This window comes from Oncorhynchus nerka, linkage group LG11 (assembly GCF_034236695.1).
Source record: "Oncorhynchus nerka isolate Pitt River linkage group LG11, Oner_Uvic_2.0, whole genome shotgun sequence".
NCBI lineage: Eukaryota > Metazoa > Chordata > Actinopteri > Salmoniformes > Salmonidae > Oncorhynchus > Oncorhynchus nerka.
Genome location: NC_088406.1, coordinates 49,040,678 through 49,063,492, shown reverse-complemented (window position 1 = coordinate 49,063,492; position 22,815 = coordinate 49,040,678). Strand labels below are relative to the sequence as shown.

At 43.2% G+C, this 22,815-nt stretch overlaps 1 protein-coding gene across 1 annotated transcript; it reads right to left on the bottom strand.

Annotated features, from left to right (window-relative positions):
- Positions 1 to 12,702: 12,702 nt before the first annotated feature.
- On the bottom strand, positions 12,703 to 19,562 carry trappc6bl (trafficking protein particle complex subunit 6B, like). The gene is made up of 7 exons (XM_029673070.2): positions 19,453 to 19,562; positions 19,120 to 19,211; positions 18,917 to 18,984; positions 18,658 to 18,775; positions 18,464 to 18,547; positions 16,477 to 16,570; positions 12,703 to 15,583 (listed from the first exon to the last, which is right to left on the bottom strand). The coding sequence occupies exons 2-7, from the start codon at positions 19,207 to 19,209 to the stop codon at positions 15,552 to 15,554; spliced, it is 486 nt and encodes a 161-aa protein (XP_029528930.1). The 5' UTR covers positions 19,210 to 19,211; positions 19,453 to 19,562; the 3' UTR covers positions 12,703 to 15,551.
- Positions 19,563 to 22,815: the final 3,253 nt, after the last annotated feature.

Sequence of the window (22,815 nt, the reverse complement as noted above, 5' to 3'; positions counted from 1 at the left end):
ATGAGATGAGGGAAACTATAGCAGGTCCAAACAGGCTCTATCCATCCCCCAGTATCAATTCTAAAAGTAACTTGAAAGACACAACAAAAATAACATTTTCGCAACAATTAAGAAATTACAGGCCATTACTATAATTGAATGTAACGCATTCAAGTATAATGTCTTATTTCGTCCATTTACCATTATCAATATCTACTGTGATGTGCCATGGCAAGACGAAGAAGAGCGCCTGTTTTCAAATTCTGGAGCCACGATCAAAGAATAGGAAATTGAATACAATTGTGATTCTGCAATATTTTAACGGTTTAAATATCAAGTTGTTTGGTTTCCATTGAAAGAGGACAGAAAAAACAGTGTGCTAGCTGACCAGTGTGCTAGCTGACCAGTGTGCTAGCTGACCAGTGTGCTAGCTGTAGAATAGATTATGTGGACCACGACAAATGCAAACACCTCACAGCCCAGAACTCCAAACCTGTTGGTCTAAAGACCATTAGAGTATGTGTGTAGAGCATTAGGGGCTTCTATATTTTACGCAATGTTGTCCAAAAGCAGGGGGAGTGGCTGAGTTTTGTGTGGCTAGGAAGAGAAGGGATGGAGAAGAGGTGGAGGTGCATTCTTGTCCCCTTTAGCTCAGCTTGGTTAATAGGGCTTTAGTGCATAATGTGTTTCTGGGTTAACAATGCCTTCCTCCCCCGTTGACGAGGTGAAGGGGAGTGGTTTGAATGGAAGGAACTGGGGGAGGGATATTGGGGGTGAAGGGTGATTGTTTAGGGAGGAGAGGGCTAAACAACAGTGTCAGGAGGCACTGAGGAGCCCTACCGCAAACGTATTCCCCACCACCTTCATCACTCATGCCAACATTGCACCACAGATCAACACGTGTGTGTGTGTGTGCGTGCGTGCGTGTGGGATGTGAGATGCTAAAACTTTAGCTGTGGTTACTATTACACAACGTGCAGTCAGACAGCAACCGAAGAACCATGGGAAGGTAAAACTTCAACTGAAGGGCATTGAAAAAAACGACTTGGGTAGCAAGGGAAATTACTTAAAGGGGCTAAATGCCACAGGTGGTTTGAATAAATTGCCTCACTGAGTATGGGCATTTTGTCATAATGCTATTCACACTGTTGAGGGAGGTCCAATAATGGGACACCATTAGGGACTATGACAGAAAATCCCTGCCCCCAGCATCAGGACTAAAAACAAAGACCGACTTGACAGGATCACAATCCTTCGTGTTACATGAAAAGGCTGCTTCACACACTTCTCAGTTAGACAGTGTCATGCTAATGTAATTTGTGCAATAGCAAAGCGTGGGGAATGTAACGCCAAACCCAATGTTTTTATTTTATTAAAGTATAGACTCATATTTCAAGTGTAATACCCACCAATATACCAATTTACAGTACATTATTAATCTACTGTAAAAACACTTTCCACAGTTGCGATGCAAAATGGCCAGGTTTATTTGTCTTTATAAACAAGGTAGTTTGGGTCTGTCATGCCCTGACCTTAGAGATCCTTTTTATGTCTCTATTTGGTTTGGTCAGGGTGTGATTTGGGGTGGGTATTCTATGTTCTATTATTTGTAGTTCTATGTTTTGGCCGGGTAGGGTTCTCAATCAGGGACAGCTGTCTATCGTTGTCTCTGATTGAGAACCACACTTAGGTAGCCCTTTTTCCCACCTGTCTTTGTGGGAAGTTGACTTTGTTTATGGCACATAGCCTTAGGCTTCACGGTTTGGTTTGTTGTGTTTATTGGTTTTGTCTGCCTCATTCTCTAATAAAGAGAACATGTACACTCACAACGCTGCACCTTGGTCCTCTTCATTCAACGGCCGTGACAGGGTCATGGATGCTGATTGGCTGAATGCCCGTGGTATATCAGACATTATAAACTGGGTGGTTTGAGCCCTGGACACTGATTGGCTGAAATCTGTGGTATTCCACAGGTATGATAAGCTATTTTTACTGCTCTAATTACATTGGTAACCAGTTTATAATAGTAATAAGGCACCTCGGGGGTTTGTGGTATATGGCCAATATACCATGGCTAAGGGCTGTATCCAGGCAGTCCGCAATGTGTCGTGCCTTAGAGCAGCCCTTAGCCGTAGTATATTGGCTATATACCACACCCCTTCAGGCCTTATTGCTTAAGTATATTTCTGGAAATATTGAGTATTCTGTTCCAATTAGGTTGGACATGACAGTCCTTCAGTCAGTTTTATACTCTGGCAGCTCTATCTAGTGCGTCCCTAGGCCCTTCGGTGTGTTTCCTTCACATTGGTCTGTGAGGCCTATTTCAAGTCGTAGTCCTACTTCATCGCTAACGAGACAAACAACAACAGTCAGGGCCTGGAATCAGAGGCGTACCACCTATAGCCTACTCTTTCAGGCTAGCTCCCATGATCTTCCGCTCTGGGCTGTTTGTATACAGCCTGCCCTGCCCTGTGACAGCGGGTTGTCCCGTTTGTTTGTCCTCGCCACAGTAAATCTGTTGTGATTTCATTTACAGGTGATGAAGTGCACACCCCACTGCGTGTTATTACGTGTCGCACACTGAGGTCCACTGTTCTACACCATGCATCTGTACTCAGATAGCCAAAGCAGTAGTTGAAATACTGTATCACAATGCTGTGAGTGAACAGTGGTATGTGATACCTATGTCGGATTAGGTGAAAATGCTGTAAGTGGCTATGCCAGAGCTTTGATGATAACCAACAGTAGTGTACTATTTTATGGATTCTAATGTTAGCGCTGTGTCTAAAGACCTCTATTTTTCTGTAAGAGAGCAGGGTTAGATTTGTGGATAGAGTTAACTGCCAGAGAGATCCTGAGGGGATGCCAGGACCAGGTGATACACCTCCACTTAAGACAAGCCAAAACAATTTCTCTTCCTGAGGGGAGAGGTATTCACTCTGTCAGGGCAGAATGACAGGTAAGCCCTCCCCACCACAACCTCTCTTGCCAAGGTGTTGGTGTGTGCGTGTTTATGTAAGTGTCTGGGTTTGTGAGCATGAGAGTGTGTGACACAGAACAGGCTGAGGGGATATGGGGGGGGTAGTTTACTCAGCCACAGTCCTGGAGCAGAGAGGAGTCTGGTTACCCCTACACAAACAAATGGCTTGACCAACAGATCAGGTCTCCAGAGAACCACAACCATATACAAGCTAATGAACAATTGGCAATACTCCAAGGTTTGTCCAGGGGTTATGGATGAGTTATCTAGAATCACTCAGGTTTGTTGTTAGAGGATGTGCCATCTAGTGCATGCAGTGAGATAAAGCACATGGGAGGATGGAGAAAGATTGATTTCTGGTGGTCCTTCTCACTGGAATTCTGTGGCCAGATGTAATTGCAAAACCACATGAGGAGTTTGGACCTTAAACTACTCAGCATGCTCTTCACAAAAGTGGAGTTTTTGAAAGAGCATTAGGGTATGGCAGGTCATGAGTTTGAGTGCTCCAAATGGCTTCTATTTGACAACCCAGTCCAAGTGGTCAGCTTGGTTGTTAAAGGCCTAGTAGAGCGACAGGACCAGAAAGGGCATGAAACACTTTCCCACAATGCATTGGAACAAACACACAATCTGCAGTATTGGCAGAAACATGAATAAATGTCTAATAGAGTATAATTTCAGAGCATTTAGAGCAACATTTTAGTCAAGTGACGCTTTTTAGGTCACTGAAAATCATTTCGCCATAATACTGACCTCTTCAGTTCTGTGGACATTTTCGGTTACTCGTGTGAGGAGGCAGTACATCATTTTAGCCTTGGCTTTATGTTGATATACACCATCTGTAACAACCTGTCTCCAAACCCCTTACTCATGGGAGAATGGAGTTAGAGAGGGGGAAAACCTTTTCTTTTTATCTTTGGATATGAGAGGGGAGAGGGTGCTTTCCCCCCCCCCCCCATTTCTCAGAGGGCCTGTTTTCTATTTTTCGGAGCTGGCCCCACAGGAAGGCCCTTGTGTTCCACACGCGGTCCACTCTGTCCCGCTCCCTGCCGAGGGCCCTATCTTACATCACATCAGGCAGATACGCTTTCAAAGCCTGCCCCTGCTGGCCCCCTTTATGGCCATTCTTTAATGGCCATTCAAAAGCATGGAAATGTGGGTGCATAAAGGGAGATGGGAGGAAGGGGTGTAGGGAGGGAAAACAGGAAAAAACACGGCATGCTGTACAAAACCCCATAGAATGGAATGCAGCTCGAGAGTTCTGCACAGCTATGCCGGTGAGGGGTTTTCTGAAGGCCCGGGAGATATTTGGACGCTGCTGAACATCTGCTCGCAGTGAACAAGCCCCCTCCCCCTCCCCCTCTCTTTCAGTCTCCTGTTCCTTTCACTACAGCCATCCAATCATAATAAACTTTAGGGCTTGCTCTAATTAGGGCTGGCCTGCCGCCTGAGGAGCGACTGACTGTGCATGCCTGAGCACAGTGATTGTGATTATCCTTCATGTGAACAAAGAGCCCACCACCACTGCTCTGTAGAGGGGGCTCTTCTTTTAAAGGAAAGAATCCAACTACAGCAGCATGCTGAGGGCCATGCTCAATGAGGGAAATAAATTATATAGAATTGTAAAGAAATGGTATTGACCAAAAGTTGTTAATGACTCAATGTACAGGTAACTGTCAAAATAAAGGAAACACTTAAGTAAACGAGGTCTACAAAGTACATTGAAAGCAGGTACTTCCACACAGGTGTGGTTCCTGAGTTAATTAGGGAAAGGGGGTACCTAGTACCTAGTCATTTGCACAACTGAAATGCATTCAACTGAAATGTGTCTTCCATATTTAACCCAACCCCTCTGAATTAGAGAGTTTCAATTAACATCCCATCATGCTTAGAGTCATGCATAAAAATGCCACCAGGGCTAGAAGAAGAAATCTCAGTGACTTTGAAAGAGGTCTCAAAGTAGCATAGTGGAATTAAAGGGTGCGGGTGTGTGTCTCAGTCACCAGATCTCAACCCAATTGAACAGCATTTTCCACCATCATCAACAAAACCTCAAATTATGTAATTTCTCCAATAGAGTTCCAGACACTTGTAGAATGTATAGTGCATTGCAAATGTGGATTTATTTGGATTGCATATAATGGACATAAACAAAAAAGTTCAAATTGGTGAAGTGAAATTAACTAAATAACTTGTTTAATAAATAAATACAAATGGAAAAGTGGTGCGTGCATACTGTATGTATTCACCCCCTTTGCTATGAAGCCCTTAAATAAGATCTGGTGCAACCAATTACCTTCATAAGTCACATAATTAGTTAAATAATGTCCACCCGTGTGCAATCTAAGTATCACATGATCTGTCACATGATCTCAGTATATATATATACCTGTTCTGAAAGGCCCCAGAGACTGCAACACCACTAAGCAAGGGGCACCACCAAGCAAGTGGCACCATGATGAACAAGGAGCTCTTCAAACAGGTCAGGGACAAAGTTGTGGAGAAGTACAGATCAGGGTTGGGTTATAAAAAATATCCAAAACTTTGTACATCCCCACGGAGCACCATTAAATCCATTATTCAAAAATGTGAAGAATATGGCACCACAACAACCCTGCCAAGAGAGGGCCGCCCTCCAAAACTCATGGACCAGCCAAGGAGGGCATTAATCAGAGACGCAACAAAGAGACCAAAGATACTCCAATCTCTGCTGTGGAGCTTTGCAGCTTTTTCTGGGTTATCTGTCCATAGGACCAATTTAAGACGTACACTCCACAGAGCTGGCCTTTAAGGAAGAGAAATAAGAAGCAAACATGTTTGGTGTTTGCCAAAAGGCATGTGGGAGACTCCTCAACATTTGGAAGAAGGTCACTGGTCAGATGAGCCTAAAATCAAGCTTTTTGACCATTAGGAAAATGCTATGTCTGGGGCAAACCCAACACCTCTCATCACCCCGAGAACAGTATCAGTGAGGCATGGTAGTGGCAGCATCATGCTGTGGGGATGTTTTTCATCGGCAGGGACTGGGAAACTGGTCAGATTTGGAGGAATGATGGATGGCGCTAAATAAATTCTTGAGGGGAAACATGTTTCAGTCTTCCAGAGATTTGAGACTGGGACTAAGGTTTACCTTCCAGCAGGACAATGACCCTAAGCATACTGCTAAAGCAACACTCGAGTGGTGTAAGGGGAAACATTTAAATGTCTTGGAAAGCCCAGACCTCAATCCAATTGAGAATCTGTGGTATGACTTTTAAAGATTGCTGTACACCAGCGAAACCCATCCAACTTGATGGAGCTGGAACAGTTTTGCCCTGAAGAATGGGCAAAAATCCCAGTGGCTAGATGTGCCAAGCTTATAGAGACATACCCCAAGAGACTTGCAGCTGTAATAACTGCAAAAGTGGCTCTACAATGTATTGACTTTTGGGGGGGTGAATAGTTATGCACGCTTAAGTTTTCTGTTTTTTTGTCTTCTTGTTTGTCTCACACAAAAAAAACATTTTGCATCCTAAAAGGGGTAGGCATGTTGTGTAAATCAAATTATACAACCCCCCCCCCCCCCCCCAAAAAAAAATATATATATATTTGAATTCCAAGTTGTAAGGCACTAAAATAGGAAAAATGCCAAGGGGGGTGAGTGATTTCGCAAGCCACTGTATGCTTGTAAAACCTGTTCTGGAGGCCTATTAAGCTGCCAAAGCCCTATTAATACACTTTATGTTGGTGTTTCCTTTATTTTGGCAGTTACCTGTATTCACTGCTGAAGGAAATGGGGTCGTATTGAATGAAATGCCTTTTTGCTTCCTGTATATTTCTCCTGCTGTGAAGGTAAAAGTAGCTTGTCAGGCGTCTTGGATTTTACCTCTCTTTTTTTGGGGTAACCCGAATTAATACTGATAAGACGGGATACTCGGATTTCTTACTATGAAAAAATGTTACATTGTGATAAGGTATTAGTTGAGGCTTGAAATAGAGTACTATTACCGTCAGTCAACCAGAAAGAATGCATGAGGTTATACCGATGGAATGTTTTTTATTTATTTTTTATTTAACCTTTATTTAACTAGGCATGTATGAGGTAAAGATATGCAAAGTATCATAAATGGCTGTGACACAACTTTTGTGCGTTTCCTATCCCCCATCGCTCCCAATTGTAAAGCTTTTCAAAACTTCCTCTCGGTGCTTGGTATTTTTTGCAATACAATGTCTGTCCACAGGGGAGCAAATTGGCTGGTTCGGAGTGGAAATGGATGGCAGAGAATATATGACATATGAGATGATCTTATCAGAGTTCCCTGTTATCAGTACAATCACATGGGGGCTGGGGGAGGAATCAGATGTCATACTGCCATGAGAGAACACAGACTGTTCTTTCATGAAGACGTTTGACCATTTATTAGAGTAATTAGTGAGAGAGGAAGAGAGAGACAGACAGAGAGCGAGAGAGTTATATTTCTTTATCTGCATCTAAGACTGATGGAATTTCCTTGTAGTATTTCAGCACTTTTCCCCAAAGCACCACAGTTTGGTATTACGTCTGCATGACTTTCACGCAATAGCAATAAAGAAATAAAAAAAGACAAAACAAAATGTATAGCTGAGGGTATGTTTAGAAAAGGAGACAAACCCCATCCCCCACAATCCTGTGTTTTTCTGCCCCCAGCACTACCCAGGTCACCATTTGAACAACTCCAAAATCTTAAACAGGCCCACACCTCACCCTCTCTTTAGGCTCTGTTGTTTATTCCTCCTTAAGGCCACTTGACAAATCATCTGGTTACTGGGCTGATTTGTGGATCCTGAGGGTATAGAAAGAGAGGCGGATAGGGAGGGGGTGGTGGTAGAGGGGGGTGTGCGCTCCACCCAAACCTCCAGCCGCCCCCCTGGCAGAGGTAAGGCAGATGGGCTCTGGGTCAGAAAATGTGGAGATGATTAGGCCTCAACAGGCCGCTAGCTGACTAACCATTCCCCAGCTTCCAGGTTTCTGCCAAGCCTTCATGTAAATCATGTGGTTTTATGGTCTCTCAGCCATATGTCGGTTTGGTTGCTTTGTTGGCCTTCTGTTGTTCAGAGTGTTGTTTGGTTCTGTATTTCCTCACTGTTAAGGCCAAGCAAGGCCGACCCTATGGGAAAATTATTTTTCCATCAACCGCATGTTGGTGAGCATGGTGACATGTTTAATTTCCCAATGTGAAGTGTTGCTACTTAAGGGTCGGAATATTATTTTTGCAAAGGAAACTCAATAGTTATTCAAGCTTTTCAAACTTTCTATTAACACTAAAACAGATGATGTTAAACCACAATTACTCCTAATGACAAATACGGATTGTAATTGGGTCACATATTTTCTATGGAAAGCCACTGCCATTGTTTAATCAGTGTGGCCAGAAGACAAAAAGCCCACTCGGGTCATGGTAATAATCTTTCTCCTTGCTCACCCTACACTAGAAAAACAGCTAGCCTCTATCCATCTGTGTCCCATTAGAGCTATCAAAATACACACAGGCTTAATTTAGCCCAGTGCAGAGGCCTTGACACCCATCGGGCATGCCCAGCAGGTACCGCACAGGGGCCAGAGGTGACGACCTCACCTTTGCCCCCTGACATGCCCCCCCGCCATTCCGTTCCTCATAACAGAAATCCTGTTGATTCAATTAAACACGAAGAACGCTGTGGCGCTCCCGCACAAAGGGGGCAAAGGTACAAGGCCAGTCAGGGAGAGGGATGGAAGGCAAAAGGCATCCATTAGAGCCAAAGACAGGCAAACAAATGCCTTGTAACCAGGGAGAGTCCACATGGGTAGAGTTGGGAGGGGTGGAGGAGGTACAGGGGATGGACAAACAGGTCATTATTTTTGGGGTAGCCCATTGGATCTCAGCAGCGATGACATAGGGTCAGCTGTGAAGGACTCGGTGGGGTCGACTGGCCACGAATGCACGGATTACCACTGACAAGACATTTCATTAGGTAAACATTGAAGGATAAGCAAGAGTAACTCTTCCATGGGTTTAGTGGATGTGGCTTTCTATTGAGGACTGTGTCAGTTCTGAGAAGAGACAGGGACAGGGTGTCTGTTGTGCTGCTCTGCGAATAAAACACAAACTACAATATTGATGCAAATGCATACAGTATACATATGTGTGATCACTTTTTATTAGGCTGAGATATTAAAACAGGACATCTTTTGGTGGTTATACACATAGGTATTCTTTTGATTTAAATCAAACCGTTGCTTTTAAGGTAGAGCAAGCCCACACACCTGCATTTCTGTCATGATGACCTGGTTTTAAGGTGAGAAGGCAGAACCACCCAATCTCTCCTTTTTAATCTGTCTGTCTAAGGGTTTGATCCCGAGAGCAGCCTGTAACCCCATAGCCTTTCCTGACTATGGGGGGAGGACCTGTCGCAGTGAACCATGGTGGCTATGGCCTGTGGAAAATCTATAAAGTGTAGGTTTACAAACTGCACACATACTGAGGCCCGATAGTATATTGTACATTCTGTACATTCCGTTACACTAACAGTACTTCAAATAAAAAATGTTTACAAAAAAAACATCACATGCGCAGAATAAAACAGGGTTAGACTTGACCATGAAATGCTTACGTACGAGCCCTTTCCCAACAATGCAGTTAAAAGGTAACAAAGTGAACAAATTGATTCAAAGAAAATAGTAACACAGCAAAATAACACAGTGAAATAACAATAACGAGCCGATCTACAGGCTATATACAAGGAGTTCCCGGCACCGAGTCAGTGTGCTGCGGTGCGAGGTAGTTGGGGTGATTTGATTGAGGTAATAAGCACATTGTAGGTTTGGTTTGGTGATTGACTGAAGTACTATGACCATGCAGGTTGGGGATGAGAAGCAGAAAGTCCGGTTAGACGTTTAATTACTTTCAACCACTAAGAGCTTGAACAAATGTTACATCAAGTAATGTAGGTAGAGTAAATGGATTGGTTCCAGGATTTAGAACATTGGATGGGTGATGTAGACAGTTCGTTTTGTCATCAGGCCTTGTGTTTAATGAATAGTTTAAGGACATAGCCTCCCAGAGCCAGTAATGTCAAACTGCAAGTCGCCCTTGTAATGCTTTGAGACGTCCCTCTCCAACAGCACAGCATAAATGGGCATTTTAATGAAATACCAGTTGGACACAGCTTTCTTAGCCAGTGGCATTTGGGGCATTGTCTTCTTGGTGGACGGAAATCATGGCGATAATGTCAGATTTGCCCAAACAATCCATCGAGTTAGCCCTGAGAAACCCAAAACCCACAAGGTCTGCCTGCATTACCTTGGCACCGGAGTCATGTCAGGGAGGGTGCGTGTGTGTGACTGGGAGTTGAGAGAGTAGCACTTAAGGTTATTTGAAAGAAAGGTGCTCTTTAATCCTGGGGGGGATTCTAACACGACCCCACCCCAGTTCAGCCTAAACAAACCGTCCCATGTCTTTTGTCATGGCACATGCAAAGTGTGGCTCGTGACGACGATAACTTTATTTCTAGTGCGAGAGCTAAGATTCAGGAAAACAATGTGATTCTAAACAACTCTGTCTGTCAATTCTTAGCAGTAGCACTGTTAGTGTTTCAGCTTGTGGAAAGCCAAAACAATCCCGTCAGTTCGAATAGGCTCAGTAGGCTACATGTGACTGGTTGGCCCAAAACACATCAGATGATCAAGATTTGTTGTGTGTGGGGGGGGATCAGTGATGGAATTGGTTAACAATATCTTAACTGAAATTAGCAATGGAAATCCCAAATAATCCAGAGACCAATCTACCCATTTGAATAGCCTGAAGTGATGTCTGACAACACAGGCGTTTGGCCGGACAGGTTTTTGTAACAGCAACAGAACCATTTGATTAGTGAACTGCCACACTAACCCCAGTTCACACAATCATTTCCAAAGCTCAGTGGTCAGGTAGCAACCCCCTCCCCCTTCAAAGACCTGCCTTCATATCCCCTTGATAACCTCCTATGGTCTCTGCCTGTCTTTTAATCAAGAGGGGGGCTTTATCTGGGGGAAGTGATTAGCCACAAGCTCTTACAAAAAACTAATCCTTTCACTAACGGCAAAAGAGAAAAAATCTCCCCAGACGTCCTGGTATTGTAACCAGATTTCCTCTCTCACCCACAAAGAAACGATCATATCTTCCCTTCTGAGGAAAGAGTGGTAAATTAAAAGTTATTGTTACTTTCTTGGAGATATGGGCCCCATACTCACCCACCACCCATTCCCTCATTCCAACCTTCTGGGAGATTTATAGGAGAAACAATAGGGGGGAAGTTATCTGGAGAGCGCAAATGTCAAACAGTTTGAGGTAAACCTCGAGCAATGACGGAGGTTATAGCCCTTTACGTGGCAAACAGGATAACACTGTTAAGCTGTTTTGAAGAACATAAATCTTTCTGCATACCATAAACTACTCTGCAAAATGAGTCTCTCTGAAGTAGCGTTCAACATTTTGAATTTACAAATAATAGTAACTCCTATAGATGAGTATTTGTTAAATATTTAGTTGTTTAATTGAATAAACCTGAAACTATTTTTTTTTTAAATTGTCAGTACTGTGTGACTGGGAGAGAAGTATAAACAAATACAATTAGATGCAGAAACAATAAATATGATGAGATGTGTGAAAACATAGGTATGAGCAAGAAAATAATCCTCTCTGCAGCTCTCTTTTGCCATGAGCAAAGAGTGGATTCATGAGAACTTGTGACAGCATCACAAATCAGTCAAGCCAGCAGCTATGGGGCAGTGGGTATAGGAAGGGGGGCTGCTTTTGTGTCAGAAGCACTGTGTTCACTCATTCACTCCCCAGCTGCAGACGGTTTTCAGGGCTCTGGTTCCCATACTTAGATTAAATCTTCCCAATTCAAGAGATAAATGAGTGTGTGTGAAGAGGTTACTGATGAAGGAGGGGGGAGAAGGGAAGGGGGCGGGGACAGATGCAGGAGGGGTGGTGGGACAAGGGTTTTATTCGTAATCAGTCCAAACAAAAATAGTCCATTTTTTTCCCGTCCTGTACCTTTATTGATCACATTGTGATGCAGGGAAGGCCTGGGAACGCCATGTAGCGCTATGCAGGGTAGCCTAGTGGTTAGAGCGTTGGACTAGTAACCGGAAGGTTGCAAGTTCAAACCCTCGAGCTGACAAGGTACAAATCTATCGTTCTGCCCCTGAACAGGCAGTTAACCCACTGTTCCTAGGCCGTCATTGAAAATAAGAATTTGTTCTTAACTGACTTGCCTGGTTAAATAAATAAGTAAAAAAGGGTAGCAGCTGGCTCCCTGCCCAATCTAATCCACACTCTTACTGCTCCAGCACAATCAAGCTCTGGAGACGGAGACCATTTTACTGGGGTTTGGGGAGGAGGATCCTGATGCTGTCAGCCAGATAGTCTCTGTCCCTTTGACTTTGTTGTGTAAATGTTATGACATGCACAATGTTTATGGGCAATTCATACACTCTTCCCTTCTTCATTTCAATTCTCCCAGGACTCCCTTTCGTGGTCAGAAAAGAAGAGCTTGGTGCTGCTGAACATGTCAGTGCTGCAAACATGACAAAAGTTAATTCTGCAAACATTACCACGCAACGTGGACAACAATAGGGTCACTGTGTGTTACATCTGACCCACTGCCAGCCTCCCAGTGGTTAAAAATCAGCTTTCTGTATGTTGAATCAGGCTAACTTCTATATCACTGCCACTTCTTTCACAGTGGACACAATGAATATATTGAAGAGTTCAAACAATTATCTTTATTTGGAGAAAAAAAAATACATTTAAAGACCATACAGCTATTAAAGCACAGGTACTTTTATAGCACAACAACCATGGTAGTAAAAATTGCATAGGTCTTTGAACTGGTTTCCTGGAATTACAGAAATACATTCACTACAACCAACTCTATATGGTAGAAATTTTACAGAAATGGTACACGACACAGGGGAAAAAAATAACATTTGAGGGAAGAAATCTTTCCAGCACAGATGGTTATGTTTGCGAAAACCCCCAAAATAAAACAGAGAACTGCATCAGACCTAAAAGAAAGGAATGGGGGGAGGGGAGGAGAATTAAGAGGTGGAACTGTGGAGGATGTTTACTTGAACATACATTCAGACCAGACGGGGCGTTTGAAGTTGGCCATAGTTAATTCTCTGTTTTAGAGTGACGGAGCAGACACCACCTCACTCCAGCCTCTTTTTTTTTTATGGCTTTAGAAAGGAGAAGTGAGACAGCTGGAGTTCTGGCTCAGAGCATTTATTTACTTCTCCCTGTGGCAAAGTAAAAGTTCTCCACAAAGAGAGCCTGTGAATGGCTCACCCCAGGTAGTCATGCCCTACGTTCTCCTTTGTGTACCTTTAGTTTAAAGCTAAAGCATTCTGTATTTGTTTCTTTTCAAGGGAAAAAAAGGCCTTTAACCGAAGGGATGGCGCCGGTGACTTTGTGCTTGGATATAAGACGTGTAAATGTGAAGGAATGATCGACCTTTTGGCTATGTTGAGGGGGGCAATACAAGGCTTGGTTTTGGAGGTACTGACATTAATCCTTTTATCCTAAGAATGCCTTTCCTTAAAAGGGCAAGGCAGGACTTTTCTAGATAACCTGAACCAGAGCCAAACTCAAAATATTACAGTTAATTAAATAACAGGACGTGGCAGTCTAATACAAGCTTGTTTTAGGGGAGCACTAATAAACCTGACTTGACTGATATGTCAAAATCAGGAAGAGGACACGGTCTTTGAAAAGGGTATAAAATCTATCATCAGAGGTAGGGAGAGGTTTCCATGTCGAATACAAATAGATTTGTAACGTAAAAAAAAAAGTCTGCTTGATGTCGAAATGAATGAAGCAAATATCACAAGGGAATGAATATCTGGGACACAATCCAGTCACATAGCCTACATACATCCTCCTTCCTCTTAAATGTCCCGGGACAAGTAAAAACTAGGAAGAGCATTTATCTAACCTAGCCTAATTCTGCTGCTCTGTATTTATACTCATGATCTTCAAAACAATATGCAGTTGACCATTACAACATTTTGTGCCAAATAGATTGATCCTGTCCAGTTGGTATTGAAGCACAATTTCATACAATGTAATTAATAATAATGTAATTTGTGATTACAATGTAATCCTTCTCACCCCCTCCCCCTTAAAAGATTTAGATGCACTATTGTAAAGTGGCTGTTCCACTGGATGTCTTAAGGTGAACGCACCAATTTGTAAGTCGCTCTGGATAAGAGCGTCTGCTAAATGACTTAAATGTAATGTAAATGTATACAAAACACAGAGGTTTTAGCTTATCCTTTGAAATGCTGAAAGCTGAACACAGCCTTTCTAGAGCCTGAGGCACTGATGATCGTAAACAGAACAGAATGATGCATTTCAATCCATAAAACATTTACATGGAACAGTAAGAGATGAGGTAACTTCCTGTTTCAGTAAGTATTACCAAACTTGATCAAATATGTTTCAAATAGTGTTTTAAAGTGGCAATCTGCAGTTGTAATAATAACAAAGCGTCCTTCCAGCCCCGTTTCTGGAAAAAGCTGAGGGATGGGTTGGAGAAATGTAACCACTCTGAAAGTCCTAGACAGAGCAATGACCATCCCAACTTATAGTGTTAACCATGTTGAGGCTATATACTGTTTCTTGAATTGTACTTTATTTACAAACATTGGAGTAAAACAAACTTATATTTTGGGTTCTGAAGGGGTAAGACAGGTGAACTAAGCTCATGACGCATTTATAAGTTATTTTCTAAAAATAATCACAAAAATAATAATTAAAAATTATTTTTTTTAAAAGTCAAAAAATGGATGTAGTAACTGCAGATCGCCCCTTTAAAGTATTATTTTGTACAAACAACATTTTCAATCCAGGTCTTAAATGTATTTCTCTTGATGCAGGGTAAAGCAGAAAGATCACATCTCAAGATAATAACATGATTCACAAAGTTTGAAAGAGACAACTGGATATCACTGCTATAATGTTCAACTGGGCTCTCTTTTCAAATGATAATGCACTCCAATTCCATTCACAGACATGCTGTCGAGAAGAGTATATTGCAGAGACTACCCTCTAGTGGCATAAAAAAGTTATTTTGTCAACAACTATTTGTTGTTTCTTTAGCAAATGCAGTCAACAAAGAGCCAAGGAAATGACATGGGATAAGTATGAAAATCATTTGAGAATAAAAATGCAATTCGTATTTGATTTCCCTCAACAACAGAGATGATACCTACAACAGACTAACTGCAACACCTTCTAGTTAATTCTAGTTAATATACAAAGACATGAAACTGATGTTAGGATACAAAATAAATCTGTTAAAGACAATTAAATAGAGGAATCAATATCTGGTGACTACATTAAGCTTTTTTTAAGTATGTTTATAAAACTCAAATAAGTGTGTAATTCTTTACAATTTATTATTGCTTTCTAAAGAAAAAATTATGTAATACAAAAATAATATGTAGTAAACCACCTTCAATGTAATGACATTTAAGGACCTTAGGGTTGACATTCACATTATTTTATTGTCACAGATGAACATAACATTTTAAAGAGGTGGGTCCTATTCAAATCTTCTGAATCACGACCTGGAATTTACCTGTGTGGGAACACAAAAGGTGGTAATATTACTTAAAAAGACAAACGTCTGACAAAGTATGGACATATTATGTACCTTGTCATTAAAGAAGCTACATGTAATATTTTGGCATTGTAAGTTCAGAAAATGTCTTTAAGATACAGTATCTACAGTAATAGTGGAATTATTGGGCCCACACAAAATTGCATTTGAATCGTGCAGCCTTCTTATTGGTCAACGAAAGACTGACCAGCTCTTGTTGTTGAAATTAACTGGGCCTGAGCGGCACGCTAACCGATAACAATCCGTTAGCGCGTGGTACTTACACAAATCACTCAGCCTCAGTCAATTTGACAAGAGATTTGATGGCCACAAAAATATTACATGTAGCTCCTTTAATAATGGAAAAGGAATCACGGAAGTGCTTCAGGTTCTGAACCAAGCTGATAAATAGTCTGCTCAGAGGGCCCATATAGAAAGAGGTGCCTCTAACGGCGCTTTCTAAACGCTAGCTTAGCATGTCATGTGCGCCAAGCTAACTACGTAGAAACACCTGATCGTCTGAAGTTGCCGAGCTGTGCATGCTCAGTGCAGCACTCCTTTGAAATAAAGTTGTTTTTGACATATGGAATTGTGTAATTTTATTACTTTCACGGCTACGTAATAAAGACACATTGAGCTCTTTAAGAAGTCGTCTCGAAGCTAGATAATGTTTTTGAAGTGAGATAAAAACCTACTAACAAGGGATGAGTTTGTCACTCAGCTAGCCAAAGTCCTGCCCTGGACTGCTTAACAACCTTTACAGGAAGTACCTGTCACTGAACACTCTCTGACTTGAAACATCTCTGTAGTATCGGTAATGTTTGGTGTAGTATGATGGTATATGATAAATGATGATGATAAAAGAGACTCACATGAGGGCATTAGGGAGACCTCAGCTGTCACCACGCAATCCATCCCCAAGTTAGACAAAGCTCCTCTCACCAATCCACAGGAGTATGCCAGATACTGTTGCAAAACATACCAGACAGTTACGGCTGAACATTTACATTCAAGTTAAATCACCGAAGGCCCATATTTCAATCTATTTGGCTGAATATTCTAGAATCATGTTAAACCTTGGGCCAAATAGGGTGTGGCAAGCATTGTTTCCATCCAAGTACTATCAACTATCAAGCTCATCAACTCATCCCTGACCGCTGGCTACGTCCCGTCCGTCTTCAAGAGAGCGAGAGTTGCACCCCTTCTGAAAAAACCTACACTCGATCCCTCCGATGTCAACAACTACAGACCAGTATCCCTTCTTTCTTTTCTCTCCAAAACTCTTGAACGTGCCGTCCTTGGCCAGCTCTCCCGCTATCTCTCTCAGAATGACCTTCTTGATCCAAATCAGTCAGGTTTCAAGACTAGTCATTCAACTGAGACTGCTCTTCTCTGTATCACGGAGGCGCCCCGCACTGCTAAAGCTAACTCTCTCTCCTCTGCTCTCATCCTTCTAGACCTATCGGCTGCCTTCGATACTGTGAACCATCAGATCCTCCTCTCCACCCTCTCCGAGTTGGGCATCTCCGGCGCGGCCCACGCTTGGATTGCGTCCTACCTGACAGGTCGCTCCTACCAGGTGGCGTGGCGAGAATCTGTCTCCTCACCACATGCTCTCACCACTGGTGTCCCCCAGGGCTCTGTTCTAGGCCCTCTCCTATTCTCGCTATACACCAAGTCACTTGGCTCTGTCATAACCTCACATGGTCTCTCCTATCATTGCTATGCAGACGACACACAATTAATCTTCTCCTTTCCCCCTTCTGACGACCAGGTGGCGAATCGCATCTCTGCATGTCTGGCAGACATATCAGTGTGGATGACGGATCATCACCTCAAGCTGAACCTCAGCAAGACGGAGCTGCTCTTCCTCCCGGGGAAGGACTGCCCGTTCCATGATCTCGCCATCACGGTTGACAACTCCATTGTGTCCTCCTCCCAGAGTGCTAAGAACCTTGGCGTGATCCTAGACAACACCCTGTCGTTCTCAACTAACATCAAGGCGGTGGCCCGTTCCTGTAGGTTCATGCTCTACAACATCCGCAGAGTACGACCCTGCCTCACACAGGAAGCGGCGCAGGTCCTAATCCAGGCACTTGTCATCTCCCGTCTGGATTACTGCAACTCGCTGTTGGCTGGGCTCCCTGCCTGTGCCATTAAACCCCTACAGCTCATCCAGAACGCCGCAGCCCGTCTGGTGTTCAACCTTCCCAAGTTCTCTCACGTCACCCCGCTCCTCCGCTCTCTCCACTGGCTTCCAGTTGAAGCTCGCATCCGCTACAAGACCATGGTGCTTGCCTACGGAGCTGTGAGGGGAACGGCACCTCAGTACCTCCAGGCTCTGATCAGGCCCTACACCCAAACAAGGGCACTGCGTTCATCCACCTCTGGCCTGCTCGCCTCCCTACCACTGAGGAAGTACAGTTCCCGCTCAGCCCAGTCAAAACTGTTCGCTGCTCTGGCCCCCCAATGGTGGAACAAGCTCCCTCACGACGCCAGGACAGCGGAGTCAATCACCACCTTCCGGAGACACCTGAAACCCCACCTCTTTAAGGAATACCTAGGATAGGATAAAGTAATCCTTCTCACCCCCCTTAAAAGATTTAGATGCACTATTGTAAAGTGGCAGTTCCACTGGATGTCATAAGGTGAACGCACCAATTTGTAAGTCGCACTGGATAAGAGCGTCTGCTAAATGACTTAAATGTAAATGTACTAACATGCATACTTTAACTTATCAAGTTTAACCTGGTGTTAGTGTGTGTTCCCAGCCTGGGTCCCCAGAACCAAGATTTAAGACCACTGTTGTAAAATGAGAAACGACTGGGTCTACTTTAAAAAAAAGATTGGATGTCTTACTTTTGGAGCTTCCTCGAGGTACTGCTTCCCGTTAGAAAACTGTGTCAAGAGCGCAAACTTGTTGTCTTGCAAAACATAAGTACCCTGTGTAGAAACAAGACACACCATGAATATTTGGGAGGAAGGCCATAGGTAGTGTAGTATATAAGCAGCTGAATTCCTAATCTAAAGTGCTTTTATTTTTATGGGCACACCTGGTGGTTTGTCCTAAGGTTGTCAATTTGCTTTCTGAAGACATTTATCCAGAAGTCTTTACAGATGAATTTCATGACATCCAAGTCATCTTTGAAGCTGGGCGAATCTTTTGTGAACCTGGAGGGTCAGGAAACACACAAGGTTAGCCTACATATATTGCCATTTCAATCAGGTAAAGTGATACTAAAGTACTCAAAGGTGGAACTTAAGTCAAACTGAAATACAGGGCATATGCAATAGTGAAAACTGTTGTCCTACCTTTCTATAAGCCCCTGTCCTACTCTGAAGCCCATGCCTTCCAGAGTGGACACACACGTTGCCCTATCCTGTGTAGAAAAAAAACAAATTAGCTAGATGTGACAACAATATACAAACACACCTTTTGATGATGACTAAGCTTTCAAACAATGTTGAGTGGGTATGTCAGGTGGCTGTCTAATGACGTTACGAGTTTAACCTACCTTGTCCATCTCCCCTCTCGAGGCTTGGTCTTTGTAAATATGGGACACCATCTCCATGTGGAGGAACTCAAAGAGTACGTCGTCGGCCATGTCTGAAATAAAAGAAAAAGCTTAATTCGAAAAGCTAGGCAACGTTCTCTACCTGACTGACAAACGTTTAACACATGCAAGCTAAATGATCCTGGTACACTGGTGGAGAACATCTAGCTAGCTAACGTTAGCTAGTGCTTGAAACTGCGGGCAATGCTTTCTTCTGAATTAAAATATAATTTGCTATATACGTTCAATAAATATGATCACATATTACTAACGCATGTAAATCCAACAGATTACCTATTTTACAGCTCTGGTTTGAGTTAATTTCCGCTAAATTGCTCACGATGTAAACAAAGCGTTACTTCCTGACTACGGAACCTGCGAAGGAGGCACAACTTTGCTTAGTCGTGCCGAAGGACAAATAGCTGGATAACTGATTACAGGAGAAAATGCTAAACATTTTTCTTTAATGTTTTGTTTCGAAGAAAAAACAATCAGACACTATGAATTGGTCAATAGGGTCACCAGCTAGGACAACAATGCAAATAGTTTGTTTCTTCATGCAGCTCACACCCTTCCCAGTTTATGTGAAATTCCCTTATTCATATTTTAAGACCATCACATCATTTCAATACATGTCCTTTTAATTTGACAGGTTATATGAGGACAGAGATATGTTCGCAATAGGTGAGGTGATGCACATTTTCAGTCTGGGAACACATAAAACGTAAAAAGAAACACAATTCATGTTTTATTGAATATGTTCTCATTTTAGGCTACTTTTTGTTACAGCTTCAATGTTATGATAAAGGTATATTGGTATTCCGGGATATGGTATTGCTTTGAGTTATTAGAGTATACTACAGAGATCTTGGAGTGTCTGATGCTGAAAAAGGGAGCTCAAATAATTGATCCGCAAAAAAAGCTTGCATTTGAAATAAATGTACATCATATTTTCCTTTTGAAGTAGGCCTACAATGTACATTGCAACATTCATTTCTAATTCCACAATCGCTAAAGCTACTGATTAGATTTGCAATTCATAAATGAAACCAGTCCTTCCATTACAGTGAATATTTAATTCTTCACTTTTAAAAATACAATAGTATCAATAACATTTTCAGGCACTATCATCACAAGTATGCCTCTTTTTATTGTTCTCATTTGGATTAGGTTTAATGTCAAGGTGCATCAAATACATTACACTAAATAACTCAATATCAATGGACTTGATACAAGCTCTGATTGAAGCTGGAAGTCATGTATTAAAATAACTTTGAGAGAAAAGTCGCAGTGAGGTCAAAAACGTGATTTTCCGGTGTCTTATATATATTTTCATACTATGAGGTTGGAATAATACTGTGAAATTGTGAAAATCATGATAATGCTTTTAATGTAAGAGCTGTTTGAAAAGACTGCCTGAAATTGGCCATGTTGACAGGGTTCCCCAACCCCTCCCAGTTTTTGACTAGTCGTTCAGTACAGCATCATTTTCATTCAATTGAATGTTCCAGAACGTAAAAAATGTACTGAACGCAGCACAAATTCCAAACCTCTCTGCCAATAACAGCTAATTTTCAGTTCCCCCCCCCCACTCCCAAAAAGTCCTAGCAAAATTCTTGCTTAAGACAGGTAACAAATTACAAGCAAAACATGCCAAATTGCAGTACTGCCAAGATGTAGTAATACAATTACAAGATACAAATTAAGTGATGGATGATGTGGGATGAATCTCTTGTGAGATTTCAAATGTAAACTTCATTACCATATTGCACTTACACACTACAGTACCTCTCATCTTCAGCAAAGCTAAAGCAAAGTAAAACACATTCACTGGCCTAAATTAAAGCAGCCATGTGTATCCATGACTATGCAAACAGCTGTGCAAATGGAGTTCTACAAAGTCCCTGTTTAAAACAAGTCTTCAATATACATTTACATTTAAGTCATTTAGCAGACGCTCTTATCCAGAGCGACTTACAAATTGGTGCTTTCACCTTATGACATCCAGTGGAACAGCCACTTTACAATAGTGCATCTAAGTCTTTTAAGGGGGGGTGAGAAGGATTACTTTATCCTATCCTAGGTATTCCTTAAAGAGGTGGGGTTTCAGGTGTCTCCGGAAGGTGGTGATTGACTCCGCTGTCCTGGCGTCGTGAGGGAGTTTGTTCCACCATTGGGGGGCCAGAGCAGCGAACAGTTTTGACTGGGCTGAGCGGGAACTGTACTTCCTCAGTGGTAGGGAGGCGAGCAGGCCAGAGGTGGATGAACGCAGTGCCCTTGTTTGGGTGTAGGGCCTGATCAGAGCCTGGAGGTACTGAGGTGCCGTTCCCCTCACAGCTCCGTAGGCAAGCACCATGGTCTTGTAGCGGATGCGAGCTTCAACTGGAAGCCAGTGGAGACAGCGGAGGAGCGGGGTGACGTGAGAGAACTTGGGAAGGTTGAACACCAGACGGGCTGCGGCGTTCTGGATGAGTTGTAGGGGTTTAATGGCACAGGCAGGGAGCCCAGCCAACAGCGAGTTGCAGTAATCCAGACGGGAGATGACAAGTGCCTGGATTAGGACCTGCGCTGCTTCCTGTGTGAGGCAGGGTCGTACTCTGCGGATGTTGTAGAGCATGAACCTACAAGAACGGGCCACCGCCTTGATGTTAGTTGAGAACGACAGGGTGTTGTCCAGGATCACGCCAAGGTTCTTAGCGCTCTGGGAGGAGGACACAATGGAGTTGTCAACCGTGATGGCGAGATCATGGAACGGGCAGTCCTTCCCGGGAGGAAGAGCAGCTCCGTCTTGCCGAGGTTCAGCTTGAGGTGGTGATCCGTCATCCACACTGATATGTCTGCCAGACATGCAGAGATGCGATTCGCCACCTGGTCTTCAGAGGGGGGAAAGGAGAAGATTAATTGTGTGTCGTCTGCATAGCAATGATAGGAGAGACCATGTGAGGTTATGACAGAGCCAAGTGACTTGGTGTATAGCGAGAATAGGAGAGGGCCTAGAACAGAGCCCTGGGGGACACCAGTGGTGAGAGCGCGTGGTGAGGAGACAGATTCTCGCCACGCCACCTGGTAGGAGCGACCTGTCAGGTAGGACGCAATCCAAGCGTGGGCCGCGCCGGAGATGCCCAACTCGGAGAGGGTGGAGAGGAGGATCTGATGGTTCACAGTATCGAAGGCAGCCGATTGGTCTAGAAGGATGAGAGCAGAGGAGAGAGAGTTAGCTTTAGCAGTGCGGAGTGCCTCCGTGATACAGAGAAGAGCAGTCTCAGTTGAATGACTAGTCTTGAAACCTGACTGATTTGGATCAAGAAGGTCATTCTGAGAGAGATAGCGGGAGAGCTGGCCAAGGACGGCACGTTCAAGAGTTTTGGAGAGAAAAGAAAGAAGGGATACTGGTCTGTAGTTGTTGACATCGGAGGGATCGAGTGTAGGTTTTTTCAGAAGGGGTGCAACTCTCGCTCTCTTGAAGACGGTAGGGACGTAGCCAGCGGTCAGGGATGAGTTGATGAGCGAGGTGAGGTAAGGGAGAAGGTCACCGGAAATGGTCTGGAGAAGAGAGGAGGGGATAGGGTCAAGTGGGCAGGTTGTTGGGCGGCCGGCTGTCACAAGACGCGAGATGTCATCTGGAGAGAGAGGGGAGAAAGAGGTCAGAGCACAGGG